This window comes from Drosophila hydei, unplaced genomic scaffold, assembly GCF_003285905.1.
Source record: "Drosophila hydei strain 15085-1641.00,03,60 unplaced genomic scaffold, DhydRS2 tig00000444-arrow-arrow-pilon, whole genome shotgun sequence".
In the NCBI taxonomy this organism is placed as follows: domain Eukaryota; kingdom Metazoa; phylum Arthropoda; class Insecta; order Diptera; family Drosophilidae; genus Drosophila; species Drosophila hydei.
In genome coordinates this window covers 144,764-172,590 of record NW_022045733.1, presented here as the reverse complement: position 1 = coordinate 172,590, position 27,827 = coordinate 144,764, and the positions used below count along the sequence as shown (strand labels likewise).

General features: G+C 40.5%; 1 protein-coding gene across 4 annotated transcripts; it reads left to right on the top strand.

Moving 5' to 3' along the window:
- LOC111602805 (insulin-like growth factor 2 mRNA-binding protein 1) lies at nt 1–27,318 on the top strand. Of its 4 annotated transcripts, XM_023320097.2 has the most exons (7): nt 1–215; nt 8,288–9,189; nt 24,011–24,184; nt 25,099–25,473; nt 25,536–26,244; nt 26,379–26,534; nt 26,618–27,318. In XM_023320097.2, the coding sequence occupies exons 2-7, from the start codon at nt 9,077–9,079 to the stop codon at nt 27,005–27,007; spliced, it is 1,917 nt and encodes a 638-aa protein (XP_023175865.2). In that variant the 5' UTR covers nt 1–215; nt 8,288–9,076; the 3' UTR covers nt 27,008–27,318. The 4 variants fall into 4 exon arrangements, with proteins under 4 accessions (XP_023175865.2, XP_030080136.1, XP_030080134.1 ...); XM_030224276.1 differs by lacking the exon at nt 24,011–24,184 and having other exon boundaries at nt 3–215; XM_030224274.1 differs by lacking the exons at nt 1–215; nt 8,288–9,189 and adding an exon at nt 18,962–19,283.
- The last annotated feature ends 509 nt before the right edge of the window (nt 27,319–27,827 follow it).

Genomic DNA, 27,827 nt, shown 5'->3' with positions numbered 1-27,827 from the left:
CAACTGGCAACTGGCAACTGGCGACTGGAGGACTGGAAACTGTGCAACTGTGCAACAGACATTTGTTGCAACTAGCCCAATAACAATTTATTTATTTATATATTGTTTTCTTTTTGGAACAGTCAATATCCGCCAAACAGTCAGCATCAATCAGCAGCAATCAGCAGCAACCAGGCAGGCCAAACAGTCGCTCAATCAGTCAGTTACCGGAATCGGTAAGTAGACGCAATGCCTCAAATATCTCAGGTACATCACACTTACGTCACGTGTACATCAGAATAAGAAACGAGCGTACATCAAACATAGAACTAGATATCAAAATTTATGAAATTGAACAATATGGAAAAGCTTTGATATATATCAGACTTAGCCAGCTTTCATACTGTATATATAGAGTTATCTGCATTATATATGCCACGGATAGATAATAGATAACAGCAGAGATGCTTCAATCTATATGAGTTCGCTTCAGCTAGTCTTTACTGTGCACTTAAATTGTAAATAAATTCTAATTGTTGCTTTATTGATATATGTTAGGCGAGATTAAAGAGCTAAATTAATTCTATTTCATATATGTAATTATGAATACAGTAAAGACTAGCTAATGTGAATACATATACATATCTAAAACTACTATAAGAGCTTTCTATTCATTAAAGACTATCTATATATATCATACTTTTTATCATATACATATATGTATATATATATATATATATATATATATATATTTATATAAATAATTTATAGACATTCTTCCGGTCCAGTCCGTTCAGCTTTCGCTATTCAATAATCTCTTGATTAGCTCGATTTGGGCGCACATTTGGAAGACTGTCTGAAGTTGGCTTTATGTAATGCAGATGCAGCAATAAACTGTGGCAACTTTGTGTGGCATAGAGTTGCGTCTGCCGCTGTCATTCTTGGGGCGTTGCATTCGGGAATTGTTTCTATTTTAAATGCCGAGTGGGTCGATGGCGCGTGGCATGAATGAATCTGAAGCTGTCTGGCGTTTGCGTTTGCCCCAAGACCAATCACACCAGCAACGCAACGCAACCCCTCCCCTCCCCTCCCGCTGCCCCTTCCTCCCTTCCCACCCCCTCACGCTCGCTTGGATCGCTTGTGTAATCCGCATAGCTGTGTCTAAATTTAATGCATTTTCAAGTTGTGTGTGCGCTTCCTCTTCATGGAGAGCAGCGCAAAATGTTTTCAAAACAATTTAAAAGTTCAACAGCCGCACACGAGCCAGTGTGAGTGTGAGCGCAACAGAGCGAGAGCGAGCGAGAGAGAGAGAGAGAGTGGGTTGGGAAAAAAGTGGGCGAGAAAGAGAGAGAGAGAATGGGAGACTGCATAAAATTAGATTCGTATTTCCTTGGGGCGCGCATTCCACAGACGCGGAAAACGCGGGCTGCCAGTGTGACCAGCCACAAAGCTAGTTTGCTTTTCGGATTACACACACACACACACACCAACACACAGACATGTGTGTATATCTCCCTATGCCACTAATAGGATCAGCGAAAGCTTTTTCTTTTCGCCTGTCCGCCAGCTGGACTGCGTAACTGTACCGCCAGCATACATACATACATGTGTGCATAAGTATTTGTACAGGAGCAAGGGCGCGCGCGCCGCTTCCTTTCATGCGGTTGTCCTTGAGCCTGGCGCGTTCGCTTTCGCGTCCTTCTAATAAGCTCGAGCAGCAGCAGCAGCAACAGCTTCTGCTTGCTCCCTCTATCTCGCTCACTCTCGCTGTCTGTCTCGCTCGCTCGCTCACTTGTGAACTAGTTATATAATACTGTACAGACTAGTTCTATCTGCTATGCCCCCCGCACCTCTCCTGGCCCGTTATTGCTTATTGAATTACTTGTCTTTCTGTATGTGTGTGTGCGTGTATGTGCTGTCTGTACTTTTTGGCTTGCTTGTATAATTGTTTAATGTCCTGTTTTATACAGCTTGTGCCAGCGCTCGTCCCGGCCTCTTTATCCTGTTGCTGGCTCAGCTTCACACGCTACGCACAATAGACGCAAGCGCTTCTTGCTTTTGCCTTTGTTTGAGTCTCTGGTTTTTGTCAGTTATCTGTGCTGCTTCTTGCTGCCAGTGTCAAGGCTCCAGGACATAGCAACTGTTAACTGTTCACACGCACTTATCTCTCTTTTTCTATCTATCTTTCTCTTTCTCGCTTTCCATTTGCCTTGTTGCTTTGCTGTGATCAATTGCTTTCAAGCGCCACACTTAATACATTTAGCATTCGCCATTTTGTTGTGGCGCGAACGCAGCTAAAAATAACTGCACGCACGCAAACACTCACATTGGCTTAATCTCTGCTTTACACTCTCTCTTTCTTCCGCCTTTCATGCTGCCTCTGTCTCTCTCGCTTTAGCCAACAGCTGTTCGAATGCAAAAGCTCCGCTAGGCTTGACACGTATATACATATATGTATGTATGCGTATGTACGATTGCATTTGACGTTACACTCACACACACATCTATACAGCTCTGCGCTTTGCCATTCGCTCAATTGTTTGGCTCTCCGTTAATCGCTTAGCTGATCTGTTGCCCGAAGCTTTACTTTGCCCGCCTTCATTTTGCTAGCGCTCACACACACACACACATGCGTGCCTATTGCTGATTGCACTTCGCATTGCAATGCCCACACACACATGCACACGCACAGGCTGACATACATAAATATAAGCGCTGCCATTTGCCAGGCCTATGTCTGGCTCTCGCTCTTATACATACACACATACATATACGCACGCACACTCATATACATAGATACGCATTCGGGTTTTATTGCATACTTTGCAGGGTTGCTGCTGCAGTTGCTGCGCGCGCCATTTTTGTATTGCACTTGTTGTGCAGGCAAAAGCACACACACATTCACTTCTATATATACATGTGTGTGTGTGTATGTGTGTGTGTGCGTGCACCCTTCATAGGCAACGAGTGCAGCTGTGGCAGCGACAGCGGCTGTTGCAATTCCAAGTCAAGCAACACACGAGTCGCGCGCTCTTTGCGTTTCGTTCATCATTCGCTGACGACTGCCGATTGCCAACCTCTGACCGCCAACCCTTTGCCCTCTGCCCGTTGCACGGCCAATGCAAATTGCACGCCCACTCAAGCGGCCAGCAGGCGCACCCTCTGCAGCCGAGTCTAACCCCTGCTCAGAGGCTGCAGCGTGCAGGGATTGTACTCAGTATGCAGGCCATTGTGCAGCAACCCCCTTTTTCTACACATAACCTTTAACCCCCAGGCATGCTGCCTTTTGTATCATCGCGAACGAGAGGATGCACTTTTTTGGTGTGTCTTGAATTATTGGCAAATAAAAAGGCATGAAAAGCTTTCAACTTTAATTGGCTTCACGCCTGCTCTCACTCGCTCGCTCTCTTCCTGTATCTACCTCTCTCTTTCTCTCTCTCTCTCTGCCTCTGTCTCTGTCTGTGTCTCTGTTCCTTTCTTTCGACTTGCATTTGCCACCCCTCGTTTGTCGCTTGTGCTCATTAAACGTCAATTAATGTCACCTTCAACAACTGCAATTGCAATGCGAACAAACAGGCGAAGAGGCCCCGAAAGAACCCCGCGCACCTCTTATCCAGCCCTATCCTGGTCCTGCTGCTGCTGTTGCTGTAGCCTCTCGCTGATTTTGTTTTGATTGCGACGCGTGCTTTGCTGTCACTTGGCTACCCCTGCTGCAACCTAAGAGTGAGAGAAAAGCAAAGTGCAGTTGCATGTGCAACAAGTGCTCCGTGGCCCTTGGCAAGTTCTTTATACATATCTTATGTCTTTACATCTTCATCTACTTATCCACGTATCTTACTGCAGTCTGAATCCATAATCGAAATGAATAATCCTTTCCATATGATCCATAGGATCTATAGAATTATTTCAGAATCTGAAGATTTCTTTCTTAATATGCCCATAATTATTTCGATTATATATTTAGATTATGGGTCTGGTACTTCAAATTCATTGCTTCATTAAACCAATATTTTCGAACTTGCCACGCCTCATTGTGCGTGCCACACCATCAACAACTATTCCAACTCTTATGCTTAATAAGGTCAGGATTGTTAAGCGCTAGTCAGATTTCCACCTATATACTTCTTGAGCAAGTATCGAGAACTATTTTTAAATGTACACATACATACATACATACATACGAACATACATTCATACATATTTTTATTTAAGGAACCAAAGCAATATATTAAATATATATTAATATTAAATATTAAATAAATTTAAAAAATTAAAATTCAGAAAAGCTTGACACTTAAGACACTTAATTCTTCCTTAAATATAAAATTTTCTGATACTCAAAAATAGAAAAAATAATATTTTATAAGAGATATTTATATAAATATAGATTATCTATATTATTTGAATTTTTTTTACTTAATTACTTCAAAAAATATTGAAAATATAAAATTATGTTTGAAAAATCAAATAAATTAAAAATTTTAAAATTATATGAGAAAAAATATATATACATATATACTTCTAGCAGTTGAAACTCTGCTTGCCGTATGGTCTACTTGCCGTATGGTCCCTTGGCTCTGCGGCACAGGAATTCAATAACTCATCAATTACTCAATAATGTCTGTCTATGTGTGTGTGCTTAGATAGAATCTTAAAGTTGTGTCTGCTGCTTAGCTGCCGCTTCATTCTCTTGTTGGTATTGGAATATGTATGAAAGCGCTGTCACAGCGGGTATACAAACTTGACCTAACTCTAATTCTAATCATTAAACATGAATTAAAAATCAATAGAATTTGCTGGCCGACGCTTAGAAAGAGAGTATGAGTTGGTCGAGTACACTCGATTCGAGTATTTGTACTTCGTTTTATTCTATTTTTTATTCGCACATTCCAAAATATGTGAATATATATAAATATATATATACGTACATACATACATACACATGTGTGTATATATTTATATATAAGGTTCAATTTGCCTTCGGTGCTAACAGCTCGAAACACAGTGCTCACGGTTCACTTCCTTTGCTGCTTCCTTTTTCTTTTTAGAGCTTAAGCGCCGCCGTCGTTGCCGTCGCATTTGTGGCCGTCGTCACCGTCACCGTCGTCGTCGACGTCGACGTCGCCGCATTAAATTTTTTGGCAACGCCATCGTCGACAGCGACGTAGCGCTACATAATCCTGGCATCTGTTCGCACACACATACAGCCACACATACGCAGTATTCCCAATACGTGGCCAAAGCTCCCGTTTCCAGTTCCAGGCTGCGCGCCCCGTTTTTGAGTAGCAATTCGGCTCCGTATCTCGAACCCGAGTCAGCGTCACAGTTTCGAGTCTTCGTTCGAGCCCAAGTGTGAGTCTAAGTCTTGAGTGTTTCTTGACGCTCAACCATAAATTAAATCTTAACTTGTTGTGCCAAAAGGTCTACTTTGATTAGCTCGATTAATCACATTTTAACATTATTTTTTAATTTGGGCTTTTTAGTTTTCTAATTGTTTTAACTCTTCAATAATCTTGCGCGTATGAATTTGAGTCGAATTTTTGAGCTCAAAGCTCCTTCTGTTTTTAATCTCAAGACAAAAGTCACTCGGTTTGCTGAATTTATCGTTGCTCGTTCTGTTATTCCACTCACTCTTATTAAATTTCGGCAAAAGCACACATGCTCACACACACACACACACTGGTGAGTGTTGTGCTGTCTTTCGCTTGGCTGCGGTCGCGGTCGATTCTGTCGTTTGCACAGTCGCTGCCGCTGCCGCCGATTCTGTTGGCGCGATGTTTGGATGTATTTGTTCGTGTGTGTGTGCATTGAGCATAGGAATTTCGGCTCAGGCAGCAGCGGAGCGTTGGCGGCCGAAATATACTTGAGTGGAACTGTTAAGTGATAAATGTTACGCACGCGGTGGGCAGCGCTAGCTGGCGTGTTGAGCTCGTTCTGCTCTGTTGTACCATTTCACTCTCACGTTTTTTTGCTCTTCTTCTGTTGCTATCGCTGTCGCTACTGCTGCTGCTGTCGCTGCCTCTGCCGCTGTCGACGGCGACTGCTACGGAGACGGCCACCAGAGTGCCGCATGCACGTCATTCGGTCATTTTAGTATTTGGGAGTATTTCTTTCCGTCATTTGTATTTGGAACTTCGCAGCAGAAAGAAGGTCGTCTAAAAGCATTATTGGCAGAATATTTTCGGCATTTAGGCAAAGCATAAAAAAAGAAACGCAAATAAAAGTTGAAATATGCATTAACGTGTCCGTCGTTGCCGCCGCCGTCGTTCATTGTTTTTTTTCCCTTTGTTGTGTTTGTTCGTAAATAGTTTTTATTTTCAATTTTCGAGAAACCACAAAGTGATCTTGATCTGCTGCTGCTTCTTCTACACTCGTTCGTTCGTTCGTTCCTAAACGTAAGCAAGCAAAAGAAGAACAAAAAAAGAGAAAAAGGCAAAATAAAATAAAGAACGCGTACAAAACGTTCAAATCAAACGAGGTCCCCCACATAACAGACCGAACATAAAATAGAAAAGCAAAAAATCATTCAAAGCCAATAACACATACATATATACGTACACGTACATACACACATACCAATACTTGAGCGCACTGCAATGTTATTTTACAATTTGCCAACAGCAAGTATACAATAAACTAAAAGAAAGATGATTACCGTTAAACTTGTACTTGTCAGTTACGTTTTATAATTAGCAACAACAACAAGAAGAAGCAAAATATCGAATTTGTAGTTGTCGCGTTGGCGGGGACAGCGGGGATAGTCGATGGGCTGCACAGCATAGGGGGTGAGCAAGAGGGCGGGGCAGCAGCTTTTGCTTTTTTGATGTCGTTGCTGTTGCTGCTGCTGCTGCTTTTCGTGGCATATTTTTTGTTTGTGTGTGCGTGTATATATGTGCATGTGTGTGTATGAGTGCGTGCGCGCGCGTGTTTTCCGCCCCGCAGCATTGTGTGTGCCTTTTTTACAAATCGCCAAAAAAATGAGGAAAATCAACTAATTTGTACGACTTGTGTTTTGCCTTTTACAGTTTTAAATGCTATAATTTTTTTTAACGTTTTTTATTGATTCAGTGACAAACAATTGCAAGCAGCAATAAATACCTTGTTATTTTTTTTTACATAATTTTGAAAAACAAAAAAAAAAAAATAAAACCGCATGTATAACTCAGCAGACGCTCGCAAAGTCAAAAAACAAATGCAAAATACAAAGTCAACTGAGAAATATCAAACAGAAAAGTTTTTTTAAACACGTTCTGACATCATCTGAGCAAAAAATAAAAAAGAAAAAGAAATAAATTACAGCAAACATAGCGGCAGCAACAAAAACAACAACAACAACAATTGCAATCAGCGAAGTAAGCAAAAGAAAAAAATATAAATAAATAAATAAGTTTAAAACGTATTTACAACAAACAAACAAAATAGAATAATAATTATTTTGCCCATTTTTGGGCAGTTCTATTTTGTCTTCTTTTCGTTTTTTTTTCGTGAAATAAATTGTTTTTTTTTTGTTGGTTGCTTTCGTGATTTTGCTTTTTGCCTACTTATTCACCACACAAACAAAAAAATGCCAACAACAAAAACAATTGCCAAAAAAAGAAACACCAACGCACGCAGCACACATACAGACACAGGCCAAGATCAAAGTCAACATGACGACGACAGCGACGGCGACGGCGACGACGACGTCGGCAGCAGCTCCTACAAACCTTTCTCTCTTAGTATTTCACGCACAAATCTTTAAATGGGAGTGCGGCTAACGCTCAGCGTGCGCCCACTTAATGGCGTCGCGAGTGCTGCTGCTGTTGTTTAATGAGAAAAGCAATAGCAAAAGCTTTGCAGGTCGCTGGCTCACTCACCCACTCGCTCGCTCGCTCGTTCGTTCGCTCGCTGGTTGGTTAGTTAGCAACATGTGTTGCAACGTGTTGCTTACCGGCCGGCCTCTGATCGCTGTAACAGCTGTTGCGCGCTTACTCTCTTTCTCACTCACACACCAATGTAGGGGGTGGCTCAACATTGAGCTTTTACGTAGCTGCCATTGTTTTTTGCATCTTTCTATATTGCCATCGCATTCGGATGCATTGTATGAGTTTGTCTGTGCTTGGGTTAATGCGTGTGCGTGTGCGTGTGGCCTAGCCAAGGTGTCTGCCATTTTATATATTCTGATCAATGCACACGCACTCGATTGTGTAATGTCAAGTGAGCTGTTAACATAACAGAGCAAAGCTTTTCATTGGGTATTTGATTGCTTAGGAGCATTTGTAGCTAATCGCATCTTATTAATGTTAAATTTCTTCTTCCTACGTTTCAGGTTTTCACCTAATTTGGCCAATCACGCAGTTTTTTTTTCGATTCGGACGACATTTGAACGGCCTTAAAAGCAAAAAGTTTTTCCTCGAAATTCACTTTAAAAAGACAAAAAAAATCGCAAAAAAATCGAAAAAAAAAATATCGAATCGAGCGCGGTATAAAGAAAACCAATCAATGCAACAACAATAATCAAATTAAAACAACTGTTAAACGCCACTAAGTCGATTTAGAAAAGTAAAGGAAAAATTAGAAAAAGCCAGCAAAATTTTTGTTCGGTCTAGAAACCAAAAGCGAAAAATCCCCCCAAAACGACGAACCAACGCAAAAGAAAAGAGAACAGACAAGGACATGAGTCAATGCAAAACCTAAGCGCCAAAATTCAAACAGCGAAACGTCCTTTTGAAGCATTCCACGACCCAAATTCGAGCTGCGAAAACTTTAAACGGAACTCAAATCTCTATATCAAATACAAATAATACTAAATCCAAAATTCCCAAGTGTTTTTCGTGACTCGAGTTTCGCCAAAGAGTTGCCAGATCAACGAGAACAAAACAACAACAACTAAACGAACACAATTGCTATTATCCTATATATATTCATATATTCACAAATATATATATATATACAAATATCGTGCTCTAAAGAAGATCCCTGCATAACGTAGCCCCAAATCCCGATCCCAGAAAGCAAGCCACAAGGAAAAACTAAACACGACAACAAACAAACAAAAGCGACTCAAATTCAACCATAACAAGCAGCAGAAGCAGTAGGTACAGTTTTTTTTTTAAAGATGGCTTCCGAACTGGATCAATTCGCCGATTTGGAATTATCAAAAGAGGATCGCGAGCAAATCTTCGATCCGCCATTGGATCGGCAGCAATTGGAAGGTGCTGGCACCTCAAGGTATTTATCCATAATCAATAAACATAATAATCAAAAGGAAAAAAAGAAAAACAAAGAACTACCAACAACACCCCCCACCCCCTCCCCCCACGCAATAATAAACTCAATCTTAATCATTATCTACACCAACTTTAACGTATTATATCGTAAATCATTTCTTCTCTCTCTCTGTTTTAATTGATATATGTACATGCATAGTTAGTTGTGTGTATAAGCTTTTCCCCGTAGAGTCCTTAGCCTTATGCCTTTTATCAAACCCAACAGCCCCCGCCCCCCAAAACCCCCTTTTTTCACCCATTCCCTTTGTAGTCTATTGTGGTCAGCTTTGTAGCATTGTCTCTCTCTGTAAAGCCTGCCTCTCTTAAATTTGATCTATTTGCTTTTGTGTTTCAAGCTGAAGTGCACCTACAGTGATACCTCTGAAAGTCTCTGCAATATCACATTATCCAATACCAAATCCTAAATGTTTGGTACAGTTTATTCAAATGGCCAGGGTTTTACTGTACACGTGAATGCATTTAACTTCTTCTCCATGAATACTGATGATTTCTGAAAGATCCTTTGATTTCTCAAAGGGAACAAAGACAAATCGACTCAGAGAATATACTTTCATAAGGATATTTACATGTATCTGATGATATGTATATGTGTATATAATACAATGATATGTTATGTAATGTCTGATAGAAGATTTCCCATTTGCTGCTTTCCATATCCGATATAGGGCTGAAAGATAGATAGGTTCTATGTGAGAATCTTCTGAAAGTGTCTGTATACTATATATAGTATATATACTTTATATATATATATATATGTTATAAAGTACAAATACACCATAATATAGGATCGTTATATATATATATAATTATATTTTCGATTCTTTCCATAAGAGAATTACTTGAATAAAACAAACAATATTCTGCAATATTCTCTCTCTCACTTCATCTCTCAAAAAAAAAATATATATTCTTTCAAAATGGCGCCACATCCTTTTAACTACGCCTTGCCTCACGCTTTTTTAGCGTATGTTATCTCAGCTGTAACCCCTAACCCGTAACCCTAAACCCAAAAAAAACCCTAAAACTTGCCCCACCCTCTGCCCTGCCCTGCGCAGCCCAGCGCTTGCTGATCTAGCAAACCAGTAAAGCGATCCTGGACTTGTAAGGATAGGCAGGAGAGGGGGGAGCAGCTCCTCTCGTTGCTGCTTGGCAATCCACAATTGCACAAATTATCACGCCAAATAACACGAAACTTGCCTCTGCCTCTAACTGTGCGTGTGTGCTTGTATGGGTGTGTGTGTGTGCGTGGCACACCCGCTCGCTGCCTGAGTGTGTGAGGCTCTTAGCTGCGGCAGCTATTTGGCCGCCTACCTTTTGGCCTTCCTGTGTCCCTCTCTTCGAGCACATACAACGCTGCTAAATAGCAGCTAATTTCCTGTGATAAATTGGGCATATCACCCAAGAAAAAAAAAAAACATTAAAAAAAAATCGTAAAAAGCTCTCAGGCCCAAAACCCTAAACCAAAAAAATAAATGAAATAAGAAAATAAGAAACCCAACTCAAGCGAATTCTCGACCCTCATCAGCTTCCGGCCGCGCCGTCGAGTTAAGCTCAAGTGGTGTAAGTAAACACTGAGCCAGATCAGATCAGAGCAGAGGAATAGGAATAGGAATAGGGTCAGTAGCAAAGGGATCTACCTGTGCAAAAAAGTAAGGTAAGGTAAGGCAAGGCAAGCCAACAGGCAACACCCCTCGCTGCCAAGCCCAAGGAACTGTCGTAGTGCGTGTGACAGGGTCGTAGGGAAGATCAGCAAGTATCACACAGATGCGGAATGCGATCGTAGTGGGTCCATCTGCACGTGCAGCGACAACTGCTTTAAGTAGCTCAGCATTAGAGCTTTAGCTACATTTCTAACCAATAACCCGATCAGCTTCATCAAATACAGATTATGCTTTAGTTTCTAGTCAGAAAAAGTCGCTATATGCTTGATCACTTTCTTTAAGGACCTTTTGTCGCTCATATTTATTCAAAAGCTTTTTGCATAAATCCATTTCGAAACAGTTGTCCCCTTAAGAAATATAATTAGTTATACAAATTTAATTTTTCACTACACTTGCTTTTTGAAATGCATTGACATTTTGTTTTTTTTTTGCGTTGGCTAAAATGTCTCGCTTTTGAAGGTCTACTTCATATATAACGAGCAGCATCAAAAGCTCTATAATATAGTTCCCTTTTAACATAAATCGTTATGAATCATGATAGGTCTTGGACACGTAATAGCTTTTGAATAATAATGAGATACATCATTTTTATCACTAACAAAATGTTCTACATTTGTAAAAAGCTCTTGGTCATTCATGGTTTCACTAAGCTTTCTGCTTCAACTTGGAAGCCTAAGCTTATTGAGCTGTGCTTAAAGCTTTTATTGCTATTGTATTTGTGTTAAGCGTACGCGCTGACGCATACGCGATATTGAGCGCATGTTAAGCTGCTTGTTGCGACAACGGCTAAGCTGCGCGTTAACGTCGACGTCGGCGTAGACGTAGCCGTTGATGTTAACGTCAGCGTCTCTGCTAGCAATCTTAGATATGTGAAAAAAAATGTTGACTAATTTCTAATAGAAACTCAAAGCAAACAGCAAAAGCACACACACAGCCACGCACACACATAGACAAAGGCAGCTTGAAATCTTTTTCTGTAGCCTTCCGCTTAATCCGCCAAAGAAAACATGCCGCAAAGACTGCTCCGAAAGGAGTTTGCTTAGAAAAAGTGCCGAAATATGTGTATATAAAGAGAAGGGGTTGCCTACTGTATGATCTATATATATATAAATATATATAGGTATGTATACCTATACATTTATATATATATATATATATGTGTGTGTGAGTGTATATGTATCTGTCTATATGCTTATAATCAGGTTTCGTCGCCTGAGTTGGCGTTGATCCTTAGATAATTGTTACCCTCTTTCTTGCTATGGCTATGGCTGTGGCTTTTGCTGTTGCTGTTGCTGTTGGCTCTTGGCTCTGGCGTTTTCCCTCATTTCCTTTGGTCTGTTCGCATTTGCGAAATAAGTTTCTCACAGCCCAACTCAATTTCTTTCGCCTTCCCCCTTTAGGAAATTTTTTTTAATTATACGCAAGGAGTTCGACTGCCCTCTCGCTGCTTCTAATTTTTGTTCACTTGAAGATTGCAGATTGTAGATACGTGAGTAACTGAGAACCGAGAGCCGAGACCATTTGCCAATTTGTATTGAGTGAGTGAGCGAGGAGTGGGCAAGAGGGTGGCGGAAGGGGGAGGAGGCAGCAGGCAGGAGGCAGAAGGCAGAAGGCAGAAGGCAGTCAGCGTGCGCATCCTTTGCATCGCAGTTTTGTGGGCTCGCAACTTCTAATCACAGCCATTCACCCCATTTAGTGTGCTGCTGCCTTTTTGGCTGTCATGCATGCCTGCGTGCGTGTGTGTGTGCATTGTATCTTTGTATCTTTTGTGCCTTGACTGCTTTTGCATTCTAATCTAGCGCAGCGATCGCTTGATGTCGGCTTGTTTATTACCTCCTATTTGATTGTCATTCGATTCGATTTAATCATGTCATTGTCTGTGACACTCGAATCCTGTCGCATCCTCTGTCCATAGATTCGTTCGCATTACGCATACGCCTTGTGTGGCAGCAGCTGCTCTACTCCATTCATGCAGCGCCGCACCCCCATAGCCTCTTCCTCCTCCCCCTCTCCATCGCTCTCTCGCTCTATTCAAGGCAAACTCGTTTCGCATTGATCAAAAGTTATAGAAGAAACAGCAAACAAATCCCCATCAAATGCGCCTTTGAATGAGAAATCAAGTACAAGAGGCAAAGCAGTACGGGTCAACGGGGCAAAGGTGAGGGAGGAGCGTGTCCCATATGCTCTTGTGTGCGCGTATGTGTATGTGTTGTTGCCCAGCGGAAGAGTAGAAGGACGTCGAGTTTTTGCTCGAAACAGGATGCAAATACTGAAGAAGGCCACAAACAAATTTCAGGTAGACTGTGTGTGTGTGTGCATATATGCCAGGTAAAGCAAACGCAAAAGCAAAGCTTAGATTTAATAATGACCCTGCCCTAACGCGTCCTGCTTAGGCGCCCTGTCATAGCTGCTATCAGAAAAGGAAATGCAAATATTTTCCTGAATATAAATTAACTTAATCTTTTACTTCAATGAAAATCGCATACAGTTGCAAATTTCAGTTGCGAATTTCATATTTTAAATTTTTGGCGGGAAAAAGGCGAGACGAACAACACTGCGCTGAGGGCCAGTGCAGCCTGCATATAATTAAAAACATGCACATGTATGGAGGCGTGCGTCTGTGTGTGTTTTGAATGCTAAAGCTTCGATTCATACCAATGTCATCTAGGCTACTGGCGCTCAAACTCAGCTCACTTATTCCTCTTGCTCTCTCTCTCTCTCTCTCTCTCTCTCTCTCTCTCTCTCTCTCTCTCTCTCTCTGTGTCCGCGCTCTCTCACTCTCTCGGTCTATTTTTAGTTTTGGCTGCGTCTCACATTTGTTTCCTGTATTGTGCTCTACTAAATGCGAAATCTCTTCTATGCATATCAGGCGGCGTCTTATGCGTCGGCGCACATGCCCTCATCCATACACATACACAAGCCAAAAGTCCATGTGGATGTGTGTGTGCCTTACTTGATTCTCATGGCTCTTCTCACGTTCCGCTTGTTTGTACTCATTTAGCGTGCGTTTGATCCACATTATTTCGGTTTCGTTTTTTTTTTTTCACTGTAGTTTTTTTTTTTTTTTCATTTTAATTCTTGTTTTTTTTTTGTTCCCTACTACATTTTTGTGTGCTCCTTTTTGTGTTTGTGTTCATTAGAAATTTCCAAGAATTCAACGACACACAACACACACACACAAAGTACATGACGAGATTCGTGTTACTGCTGGCTTAGTTTTTCAAGAATCCTGCTGCTGCTGCGGCAAGCTGAAGCCAAAGCTGAAGCTGAGCAGACCAAAAAGGAAGCGAGCGAGTTTCTGTACCTTGTCACTGCTGCGACGGCGACGTCGGCGTTAACTGTGTGCTACTCTTATTTAAGCATCATTATGATGTTGCCGAATCCGCTTACAAACACATACTTACGTATGTAGGTATGAAATTGTTAATATATGTAACTGTGTACATATGTTTATATAATTATGTATATACATACATGTATGTATGTGCATATGACCTGTAAGTGCTCGCTTAAAGGAGCTTTACTCACTGTATATGTATATATACACAAGTATATGCATTGTAGCATAATATAAGCATATCGTTCCCTCTCATTCTATAGCCGAGTAATATTTGGCGCGTTTGTTGACCAACTGTCGCGCGACACGTGTAGGGAGCTCCCGAAACTCACGTATCTCCCGAACACAGGGCGAATATTCCTCCAACATTTTTTTTTTTCGAGAACAACTCGACCCGTTGGCTTTTGACTTTCTTCTACCGTTATTTCACCGGTTGAGTGGCGTTCACTTTCCACACTTGGCAGCAGCAGCTGCATTCGCGGTGATCACCAACCCTTTTCGCAGATCCTTGCGTTCGGACACGCACTGCAGCACGACAGAAACAGGTAGAGGCAGTTGCCTGGCCATTGTTATTGTCCTAGCCATTGATAAGGGAAGAAAGTCTTTCACTGCAAGGGGTTGCTCTTGCAGACTTATTGCCACTTGGGGCTGCATTTGGACAATTTGCCATGTTTCCTGCTCCACCCCCTCTTCTTTTCGGCCTAACAATTCTTGCCGCGTTTATTTTGGCGACAGCTGCCATTTGAATAGCTTTTGGCACACTGTTGAAAGCTCAGTAAGCGGACATAAGAATATGACGCTCTCTTCACGCGCACACACACAGCTTACTGCGGCAAGGTTGGTGAGAGAGCAAGAGCACCAAGAGCATTGCATTGAGTGTCAAAAGCAATAACAGTGATACCACATACATACACATACATATGTATTGATCTATTAAAATGTTAGGTGGGGAAGCTTTCGAGCACGCGCGCTTAACGCTGCTCCACACTGCTGAACTCAGCGCTGCTCTGTTCCTGGTCTGTTTTAGGTGATGTCGCAGCGCAGCGTAGCTGCTGTTGCTGCGCTGAGCCACGCGTTATCTGCAATATACGATCAAAAGCTAAATAGGGCGGTCGGTCGGCCGACCAGCCGGCTGGTTGGCTGTAAGCGTTGTCGCTGTTGCTGCTGCCACTGCTGTTTATTGAGGCCATTGAACTACCGAAATAAAGTCGAAATTTTTTATTAATCTTAAGCGGTTGTTGGCTGCCCAACTGCTTACAACTGTTTTTACCGTTTTTCTTTTATTTACTTAGTTGCGGAGTTTTGCCCGCTTTTGCGGTCAACATACATAACTAAGTAAATACATACATATGTATGTATATGAGAATGTGCCAAACTAATTTTTTTTTATTTACATACATACGTATATGTTTGTATGTACATAATTCTGTTGTCAGTAATGGCGCCAACGACGCCGGCGACGTCACTGTTAACAAAATTGTACATAACATAGCAAAACATAACATAACAACAACAATTGACCGGAAATAACAAATAAATGAGGCGTGCACGCTGCCACAAACCAAAACAGCGCAAACACACATACATGCATACGCTCACTCACGCACACTACTGTCCGCATCACTACGCATGCAATCCAAATGCGAATGCGTGACGTAATCGTTGACTGGATTGTTGCATTTCAGTGCAGAGAAAAACACGAAAATACGTAATAAAACTGAATGAGAGAGAAAGAGCGCTATAGCAACTTGTCTTGCGAAAGATCAGCATGTACACTTGCATGCACACATTCAAATCAAATGAATATGTACTTATATATATATATATATATATACACATATATAACGTGTCTGTGCATGCAAGTATACATGCTGTACATGTGTGTGTGTCAGAAAAAGCGCAACAATTGAAAAAGAGCACAAGAGTGAGACCTTCGCGCCAGCGCCAACGCCGGTCATTAGAGGCTGGTGCTACTGCGTTCTGTGCGTTAAGCTTTTGTCGCGAAACAGGGTTGTCGTATCTGTCAATATTGGCGTTACAGCCATATAGCATAGTATAGCATATATGTATGTACAAAGGGTTAATATGATTATTTTAATTTTGCAAATTAGCACTTTCATTAGTATAGATTTACGTATGATTTTATATACATATGCATATACATATGTATATGAATACATTTATAAGATTAATTTCCTTCAAAGTGGAACATAAACGCTATCAACTGTTCCCTTTATCTGGCAGAACCACATATTCCAATTTCTCCTACTTTTATGTTCAATGTTGCTCTGCTGTTACTTTTCGTCGTTTTCCCTTTTTCGCAAGTGTTGCGCGCTAATCATGTTGCTGCCTTGCCTTCACTTCTCTTCACCAACACAGCAGCAAATCCCAAGTAAGAATAACAACACCAGCGCAGCAAGAAGAGCAACAGCGACCACTTTGGCATTTATTGTCGCTTTGCAGTCGCGTAGCCGACGGGCTACTTTCCTCTCTCGCTCTCTCACACTTATCACTCGGTGACTGACTGACTCACTCACTCACTTAATCACTCTGTCTCTCTTAACGGTGCTCCAACGCCCGGCCACTTGCGATTTTGCTTTACCGTCCCATCAATTCGCCGCTGTTGTGCCTTGCTCTTTGTCGTGCCTGTTTCAGTTTTAGTAGTTAAATGCTCTTTGCATTTTGCGGTCGTCTTATTCGGAAATACGCGACGTAGTTGGCAAGCAACAACACACAAAAAAAAAAATAAAATAAAATAAAAAAAATACAACGACTCGGCAACGCAAAGCAACAGCAAAAATTATAAAATATTTTGCGCCGCTGTTAGTGCCAGTGTCTGCGTGTTGTTTTTACTTTTTTTTTTTTGTAATAGTCAGCGGTCGCTGGTCGTCGTGGGCGCAAAAAAAAAAACGATTGTGCTGCGTTGTGTTCTTCAAAATTAGCTTAAAGCTTTAAGTGATATTTATATTAGAGGAGCAGCAACAACAAATAGAAACAAGCTGTGAAAAGTGAGTGATAATAGTTAGGTCTTAAAAGAGAGTACAGAATAGAAAGAAAGAACACGAAAAAAAGTGTCGAATTGGTTTTTTTCTCGTAGTCTGTATAGTTTTTTTTTTTTTTTGCAAATTGACTTCGAATTTTTCCTTATTTCCTCCACCCATGCAAGCATTCATGCATGTGTGTGCTCGAGTGTGCATATGCTCAGTGGAAAAAAGGGACAAATTAAAGCAAAATCACATACATATGCATGTTGTACCGTTATGACATACGAAAAGCCGGCGTTTGTGTTTGTAACGGTTTTTTCTATTTGAATGTCTGTTTTCTAGTTCGTCTTGGTTTAGCATTGCACCGACTGCAATGTCGCCGATTATTGATGAACGCGTTTAAATCAAACAGCGAATGACATTAAAAATCAATTAAAGTGAGACACAGATGCATATACGCAGAAACAAAAAAATGTGTGTGCGTTTCTTTGACTAGTTGTGCCCAGCCCAAAAGCAATGGCAACGTCGACAACAACAACAACAGTCAAGTAAACTGACCTACTTTGTTCGACTCTGACTTGTGTAGTCATTAATCGGAGTCTGTGCTCTGCTCTGGCTTTGGCTCTGGCTCTCTGAGTTTTATGAGAGCAACGGCAAATTGAGCATGAACATTGTTGATCTGCCTGTAGCTTTGTTTTTATGTTCAATGCAATTCGGCTCTCTTATACTTCGGCAGTATTCGGTTGACCCGAATTTATAGCACTGCATAATGACATTCTTTGCTCGTGCGCCCATGCGGCTAATTTGTGGAAGAGGGGCGGCAACAGTATTCATTACTACTCACTGCGCGCTAATTAGTGAAACACGCTTCACATACGTATCATACGTATATATATATATATATATATATATATATATATATATATATATATATATATATATATATATATATATATATATATATATATATATATATATATACGTATGTGTACAAATTAAAAATAGTTCAAACATCGTCGCAATTATAATTTGAATTTGCATCGATATCGATAGGTAGCGAATATCGATAATTAAGCACGTGCACATGCAAATAGTGAGCATGCGCAATTCGCTCAATACTGCGCTATATATATTTTTTCACGGTTTTTTGTGAGTCAGCGTTTACTTTGGACTCATGTTGCTGTGCAGTATATTTCTATTAACGCCACCCCCTCCCCCCTCCGTCCACAAATTGAAAGCACAAGACAGCGAATCAAAGCCCATACGCGTGACTACAAAAAAAGAAAAAAGGCAAAAGAAGAAGCAGCAGCAGTGCTAAAAGATGAACGACAACAACAATGAGAACGAAAACGACACAAAATAAAATCATAATCATATCAGTAGCACCAATTCTGCGTGTGATTAACGAAGTGAGCGAGACTGAGGCTACCGAAGTGTCGGCTCTCGGTCACTCATACACTCATTTGTACTTGCGTATGCATGCAAGTGTGTGTGTGCATGTATGTCGTGTATAACACACGAAATCTACGAACGCCGACGCCGTCGCCGTTGCTGCGCGGCTAACGTTGGCGTCATGATCGCGACGTTTTAAATTGTATTTATAATTCCACTTAACGCGCTTACGTTCTCTTATACCTGTATTTGCATGTGTGTGTGTGAGTGTGTTGGCATGTCTCTCAATTTTGTCATGCATCTCTTACTAGTTGATATTTTTATGAAGTAAAGAAACGGCAAAATAAACAAAGAAAAAACTACAAATAGAAAAAGTGAGAGCAGAAGTTTTTTGTTTGTGTGTGTAGAAAAACCGATATACATACATATATATTTTCATACGCACAAACAAGCAAGAGAATTACAAACACGAAATTGCAGCAAAAGCAGAAACAATAACAAAAAAAAAAAAACTAAAAATGCACAGCAGCAACAGCGGCGGCAATTACCCCAACAACCACACCGGCACCAGCAGCCATAACAACAGAATCAATATCAACAACAGTAATCATTATTATAATCATCAACAACAAAATACAAAATTAGTACGTGTTTATGATCGGTGAGTGTTTCAAAAATCTCTATCTCACTCGCCCAATGCCCGTTATTGAGCGGAACTGTGCCTGTGCGATTTTCTGTTTTTAGTGTTGGTAAACAGCTAAGCTTGATAGCTTTTAATGCAACACATACCGTAGATCGCTCATATTTAGTGATCAGTGTTGCCAACATTTCAAAAAGAAGTTAAAAATTAAATTTATAAGGGGAAAGAGATTTTGTTGTAGTCATTATTGCCACTCGCAACTCTGCACTTATTCGTAATGTATTTGTATGACATGCTCATGAAATAAATATATAAAATTAAAATTAATTAAGCAATTAAACTCCCTCTGCCGCACAAATCGTATACCCTTACATTAAGTATATACGCTTGTCTAGACCATATGTATATGTATGCAAATATACATTTAAATGTATTTAATGAAACTCTTTAAATCAAAATTTCAGTAGTTAATGAAATAAAAGTTGATTAAATTTTTGCTATATATTATATCAAGTATACATTTACATAAGACATACATATATACCATGTATAGGATTTTTTCTTTTACTCATCATGCTCGAAATAAACTGTTCGTATATATGTTTAACATTCTTAATTCGGAAAGAGTATTGCTGGGCCGCTAGATTGTAAATTTATTATTAGCTTTTCTTATTCTCTATTTTGTTTGTGGGTTTATTACTTTGGCTTGCCATATGCCCCACTAATGCTGCAATTGGTAACCGACCCATTTTTATTTCACTTAAGAATTGTCAAAGCAACAAAAAAACGTTAATAATATGAGAGACGCATTTGTGAGACACTGGGAAAGGAAAAGGAACTTCTACAGGGGCAAAGCAAATGCAAGATATATATGCACAAGCACACATACACACACATACATATAAATGGGTTTGTTTGTGTGCGGCTTTTGCCGGGCAATTTGGGTCAAAACGGCAACAATAACAAAATGCAACTGCTGCCTGAAACAAGTTTGAGTATATACAGTAATGCAACGACAAATATATGTATATACATATGTATCTATACATATGTTGACAGAGACTAGCGACAACCAGCCGCAGATAGTGGGAGGGGCGATAGATAAGTAACGCAAAAAAAATAAAGAAAATCGAAAACAGCGAAGGAGAATAAGGCTGCGGTGTGTAGTGTGCTGGAAACAGTAAAAACTAACGGTAGCTTGCGCAGTCAACGTACACAACGAGCAGCGCTGCAAAATGAGCAATAGCGGCGCGAAAGCAACTGGTGGAGTGCACTGGTACTAGCTAAGGCAAACCAACTGACACAAATGCATACAAACATACATGCATACAAACATACATGCATACATACATACATACATAAATATATATATATATATATACCACTATATGCACGCAAGTATGCGTCATGAAGTGCGATGATCTATACATGCATAAGACTATATATGTAAATAAATGTGCAGGCGAATGTAAATATACAAGGAAAAACAAAAACAACAGAGACAGCAGGGCAGAGCAGTGCAGCAGTAGAATGTAACGATGCAACAGATTTCAGACATTTTCATTCATAAAATTCATAAAAACAGCAAAAGGCAAACAACGAAACGTGCTCACACACGCACAGGCATACTCACAAATACTTACACGCACATAGAACTGCATGCACGCATATATATGTATATGTACATATATAGAACATGTACGCACCTTGTTAGAAGTAACTCAAAGCAGAATGATGCAATAATAAATGCCTCTGCGTATAAGTGTGTGTGTGTGTGTAAGTGCGAGCAACGCCTTTATATGTATAATAAGTAATAATACGTATACACACTGATACACATACATGTACATACGCATTTAATGCCAAAATAAACAACCCAATGCAGTCGTAGTGCCAGTGTTGACGTCAACTGCGCTGCCAGCGCATGTATGTATGCGTATGTATGTGTGTCATGTGGATGTAGCATATTGATTGCGAGACGCAAAGGGCCGCGTGCATTGATAACAAAGCACAAGCGCGCGCGCCCGCTCAGGTGTGTGTTTTTGTACGTCTATGCGTGTGTGTGAGAGCTTTTGTGAGAGTGCGAAGCAGAGGTCATTGCTTAGCAGAGGCGCCAGCATGAGCGCCGTCAGTCAGTCACATGTCAAATACAATTATAAACATACAACACTCGCAATGTACCGACTGCGCAATACTCTATTTTTAGCAACTTAAATTCTTACCGTAAAATAATAGTTAAATAGTAAAGCTATAAACATTAAATACAGGTGACAATAAATGACTCTTTCGCATGTGGACCTTATTTTTGATAAACATACATATTCAAATTCACACAGTATTCTTCAAAACTAATATGCTCCTCACCCCATACGGTAGGGTATTTAACTACATTAGCAATTTGCCCTCTCTTTAGTGACAGACATCAAGGGAGAGAGCGTGAGCGTGAGAGAGAGACCGAGACAGGGCGAGAACAAATGAGTAGGTGCAAAGTCCTATTGGTACTGTTCAGAGGCAACGTCAACGAACTGCAGCGATGACATTTACATATTTGAGGCTGTGAATATGGGCGTAATGAGGGCTTGGGTAACTCTTACCTCTTTGACGTATATACAAAAATAACCCGCACATGGTTGTGACATGTGACGCATGCGCAATGCTGCTCAAACTGTGCGCAACTGTTGAACAGTTTAAAAGGCAGCGCCAACAAAAATGCAAGACAAGCCAAAAACGTTCTCAACTCCTCAAGCAAGAGTCGAAAAGGAAATAAAAAGCGGCGGCGGCAGCAAATTATTCGTTGTCGTTTCGACTTCAATTCCTGGAAAAACAAGCAACGAAAAAATAAAGAACTTTAGTATATACAGAGATATACTTGTAGATATATACATAAATATAACTGCATATGTATAAAGGCGCAGACACAAAAACAAATATGGAATGAAGTGCTATAACACCAATAGCAATAGAAAGAGTAAGAACGAACTACAAACTAAGAGAGAGCCACGCAGAGACGTAGACGAACGAGGTACATACATAAGTGGCAATGGAATGCGTCTTATGGTACTGTTGCTGCTGGTGCTGCTGAAGAAGGCGGCCGGTATGTGAAACAGTTGTTGCTGTTGTCGTTTTTGTAGATTGACAAACACAATTCGACGACACATGCACATATACAAGCATGTGCCGCTTGCCTTTTGCATTGCGAATTCGCCTATGTGAATTCGCTCCGCTCTCACTCTGCTCTTACTCCATACGCTAATTCTCTCGCGCGCTCTCTTATTGATCAGAAACGGCGCGCGCTTTCATTCATAAAATAGAGTTGCCACACGCTGCGATTTCGCTGGAATTGTTGAAAGCTTTTTAATTAAAAAAGAAATGACAATGAATATTAATATGCGATATCAGTTCAGATAGTCGACTTGTATAAATACATTTATATGTACTGTATTTATAAAGGCAAATCATGTTTTTTGAACTTGCTCTTTAGATATTTGCCAAAAATCTCTTAATTATGGAATGTGCAGCAAGGGTATTGAAATTTCGACTTCGTCTTTTTTATTTCACTTTTTTTTTGGGTCTTTGTGGCGACGGCGGCTGTGACTGGAGTGAAATTACTTCCAAGAAAAATAAACACGATATTAAATGTGCAACATTCCAGTCGACGGCAGAGAACGATCGAGATTTTTGCAGTGTTGCTGATCTTGTATTGTTGTTGTTGATGTTGCAAAAAGAGAATCGAGTTTTTGCTGTTAGTTAGTATATTGCTTGAGTTGTCTGCCTGCACTTGCGATGCCGTTATGGCAACAGGATGTTATCAGCTTCTCTCTCTCTCTTCCTCTCTCCACATGTTAAGCATGCCTACATACATACATACATACATATATACATACAATTATATATTTGCTATCACTGTGGTTAATTCTCTCTTTTGAATGTTGCTATGTAAAACTGTTTGATATATATTAATTAATATTTATATAAATGGCTTTTGCTGATTGACCACGCCCAAAATTAATTTAGTTAGAGCATTAAAATTGTCGTGAAGCACCAATATATATATATTTCTGTTTTGCTTTCTCTTCAACTCAATCCCTCTTTTTCACTGTCTCTCTCTCCCTCTCTCTCGCTCTCTCTCTCTCTCTCTCTCGCTCTCTCTCTCTCTCTCTCTCTCTCTCGCTCTCTCGCTCGCTCTCCCCCCTCTCTCCCCCCCCCTCTCTCTCTCTGTCCCCCTATTCCTTCTCGCTTTCACACATTTTGTCATTTGAATCTTGCATTTACATTCATCATCGTCACACCGACAGCACACAGCCCCTAACAATGCAAATTTCGAAAATAAAAAATACAAATAAAGCCAAATTTGTTTAATAAATAAATCTCAAATCAAAATCAAAATCAAAATAAATATTAAATATATATAAATCCAGCATAACGAATCCTTGCAGTCTGTCTTATAATATTCACGCTCGCTATCTCGCTCTTTAGATGTTAGTTACGCTGCTGACTCTTTTACTGACAAACTGCTCTCTCCTTTTCATTTCTATTCTATATTTTTTTGCATTCTGTTTTGTTTTCTCTTATTTTTTTTTATAAATGTGTTAAAAAAAATGAAACTCACTTTTTGCTTTAACTGACTCTTTTTTTTTTATAAATGTTTTGTATTTTTCTGTTTTATTTTTTCTTATTTTTCTTTGTTTTCTTTCTTTTTTCGTTTTGTTTTTTGTTTTGTGTGTGTTTTTATGCTATTTTCTTCACAGTGTTACGACATCAAAAATCTTAATAAGCGGCATACCGCTGCAAACACGTTTCGAAGACATCGAACCGCTACTGAAGCCCTATGGCATCGTCAAACAGTGTGAGGCTATTTCTAGTAAGGATCAAAATACTCAAACAGTACATATAACATTCGAAAATCCTGAGCAGGCGCAAAGGTATATACATTCAACAATGCAACAAAAAAATAAAATAAAAATATAAATTAAAAAAACATCTAAAAAAATTCGAAAAATTGATCAAAATTTACTTAACACAAGATTTTTGAGATTTGACAAGTTTTCTTGATGGTTCGAAATCTCGTGTTAAGTTGAGCATTCATACATAACATATATGTAGATATATCTATATATATTGTGTATATATATATAAAATAGATGGAAAATTATCGAAAGCTTGCCGAGATATGCAATCGCTGATTTTTCAGTTATTTATCAATTAGTTTCATCGAAATTCGAACCTATAAATATGCGTATGTATGTATATGTGATGTATATGTATGTATATATGTATATGTATGTATATATTTATATGTATGTATATTTGCTATATATTTCCAATTATAATCTCAGTAGTTCTTACCACCTTTCTACCTATTTTGAGGGGAGGCGGCGAGGAGACTTGGCTGTGACTGGGGGCGTGGGTGGGCTCGGAAGCGGGGGCTGTTGTGTGTGTTATGCTGTGCCTAGGGCGTTTTGTTTGTAGCTACATATGATGTACACGTATACAACATATATATTTATATATATATATATATATATATATATATATATATATATATATATATATATATATATATATATATATATATATACATTTACATATATGTATATACATATATATTTCTGCCTGTTGATCTGGTCCAAATCGTTATCTATATATATATATACACAACACTTATGCATACATACATACGTACATATGTATATTCATCAAAACTGTTCTTTCTACCATTTCTCACACTGATCGAATTTTTCTTGTCTTCTCTTTGTTTTCATTTTGTTTTTTTTTTTTCGATTTTCATTTTTGTTTATTTTTGTTTGCTTTGTTTTCTTTGTCGTGTCTCCTTTAGAGCTGCTGGTGGCCTAAACGGCGTCGAATTCGAGGGCAGTAAACTGCACGCAGAGCAATTGGATAAAAATCAACGCCGGAGCATACGCAATCAGCGCAATCCGTATCCGGGAATGCCGGGACCCGGCCGCCAGGCGGACTTTCCGCTTCGCATACTGGTGCAGAGCGAGATGGTGGGCGCTATCATAGGTAGACAGGGCACCACCATACGCACCATCACACAACAGAGTAGGGCCCGTGTCGATGTGCATCGCAAGGAGAATGTTGGCTCCCTCGAAAAGTCCATTACGATCTATGGCAATCCGGAAAACTGTACCAATGCATGCAAGCGTATATTGGAGGTTATGCAACAGGAGGCACTGTCCACGAATAAGGGGTAAGCACAGTACAGCACGTTGTTTATTATTTATATCATATCCGAAATGTTTCTTGTTGCAGTGAGATCTGTTTGAAGATACTCGCCCATAATAATTTAATTGGTCGCATTATTGGGAAGAGCGGTAACACTATTAAACGCATTATGCAGGATACGGATACGAAGATAACCGTTAGCTCTATTAACGACATCAACAGCTTCAATTTGGAGCGAATCATAACGGTGAAGGGATTAATCGAGAACATGTCACGTGCGGAAAACCAAATCAGCACCAAACTGCGCCAAAGCTATGAGAACGACTTGCAGGCAATGGCGCCTCAGAGCCTTATGTTCCCTGGTCTGCATCCCATGGCAATGATGTCGACACCGGGCAACGGCATGGTCTTCAACACGAGCATGCCGTTCCCCTCGTGTCAAAGCTTTGCCATGTCCAAGACACCGGCCAGCGTGGTGCCCCCGGCCTTCCCCAACGATATGCAGGAGACAACGTTTCTCTATATACCAAACAATGCTGTTGGGGCAATTATTGGTACTAAAGGCTCGCACATACGCAGCATAATGCGCTTCTCAAGCGCATCCCTCAAAATTGCGCCCCTCGACGCCGACAAGCCGCTGGACCAACAAACGGAGCGCAAGGTCACGATTGTTGGCACACCGGAGGGTCAGTGGAAGGCGCAGTACATGATATTTGAAAAGATGCGCGAGGAGGGTTTCATGTGCGGCACCGATGATGTTCGCCTAACCGTTGAGCTACTTGTCGCCAGCTCCCAGGTGTGTAAGCCTATAACAGCAATGAGGTCAATGTTAAATAAAAATTAATTGATCGAGCAGTAGCTTAAGCTTCAGCTTTTTTGGCTAATATATTCATGTTTAATACAAATGTGTTTCCATTCACCCGCCGCTAGGTCGGACGCATCATTGGCAAAGGCGGACAGAACGTGCGTGAGTTGCAACGTGTGACGGGTAGCGTCATTAAGCTGCCAGAGCATGCGCTGGCGCCACCCTCAGGCGGCGATGAAGAGACACCTGTGCACATCATTGGACCATTCTATAGCGTTCAGGTATGTTGACAAGAGATTTGATATTAATCGAGTGAGAATAATACGATATAATTAATCGATTAATCAATTGGTTTACTTTACAGTCTGCACAGCGACGAATTCGTGCCATGATGCTATCGACAAATCCGCCACCAGTGACCAAAAAACAGAAAGCTGCCAAAGAACAACAATTGCAACAACAACAACAGCAACAACAACAGACATTAGCCGGCGCTGCGCCAAGTGGGACTCAACAGCAGCAGCAACAGTCGCCGTCGCAGCAGCAGCAGCCGCTGCCGCCGCAATCGCATCATCAATCGTCGGCGGCGTCGTCGGCGCCACCTGCGCATCATCAGCAGCAGGCGTCGTCGACAGCGTCCTCACATCAATTGCAGCAGCAGCAGCCGTCGCCGCCGCCCGGCAACAATGCATCGGCCGCCACCCAACAACAGCAGCAGCAGCAGCAACAGCAGCTGGCGAGCTCACAGCAGTAAACTGCAGCAGCCGTGTGTGGGACTGGGGCAGGGGCAGGGGGGCAACCGAAATACAACAGCAAAAAAACTTGAACAACAACATCAACAACACCAACATCAAGAATTTACTATAAAGGCAATAGCAACAAGACAACCTACATTCGGATTTGCACAGGCGGTTTTCTTCTAACTTCAAACAGGCAACAAGAAGTGCAACATCAGGAGCAACAATAATAATAACAACTCTCGTCCCTCTGCAGCTCAACAAGAGTAAGAGAATTGATAAGCAGGCAAAAGAGAACATCAGCAACAACAATAGCATTGAAAAAAAACGAAAGAGCAATAGCAGCAGCAACTACAGCAACAGCAGCAGCAGCAGATATGGCCGACAGCTCGCTCTTTCCCTCTCGAACAGTTAGGAAGGAGAGCGAACAGACTATGTGTACAACTAACTATCAATTGCTTGCTTATCTAATAAAACACGAGGTGTTCCTTAAACGGCGCCTAACTGTTAAATGGCAACGCATTGCATTGTTGTTGTTTCTCATGATGTGACTGCTCAAACATTTATCTTTTTTAAATTGTTAATCATTTTTATTGAACAACAACCAGACACACACCCCACACACACACAAGTACACACACATACACACACATACACACACACATACACACACACATACACACATACACACACACACACACACACAATTGAAGAGAGAATTTGAATAATGCCTGAGGCAAAAGAAAATCTTCATTCAGCAACTTTTTACCACAAAGCCCCCCCTCTGCAAATAAATATTTTGCACCACAAAATCAAAGTAAAAACAAACGAATGCAA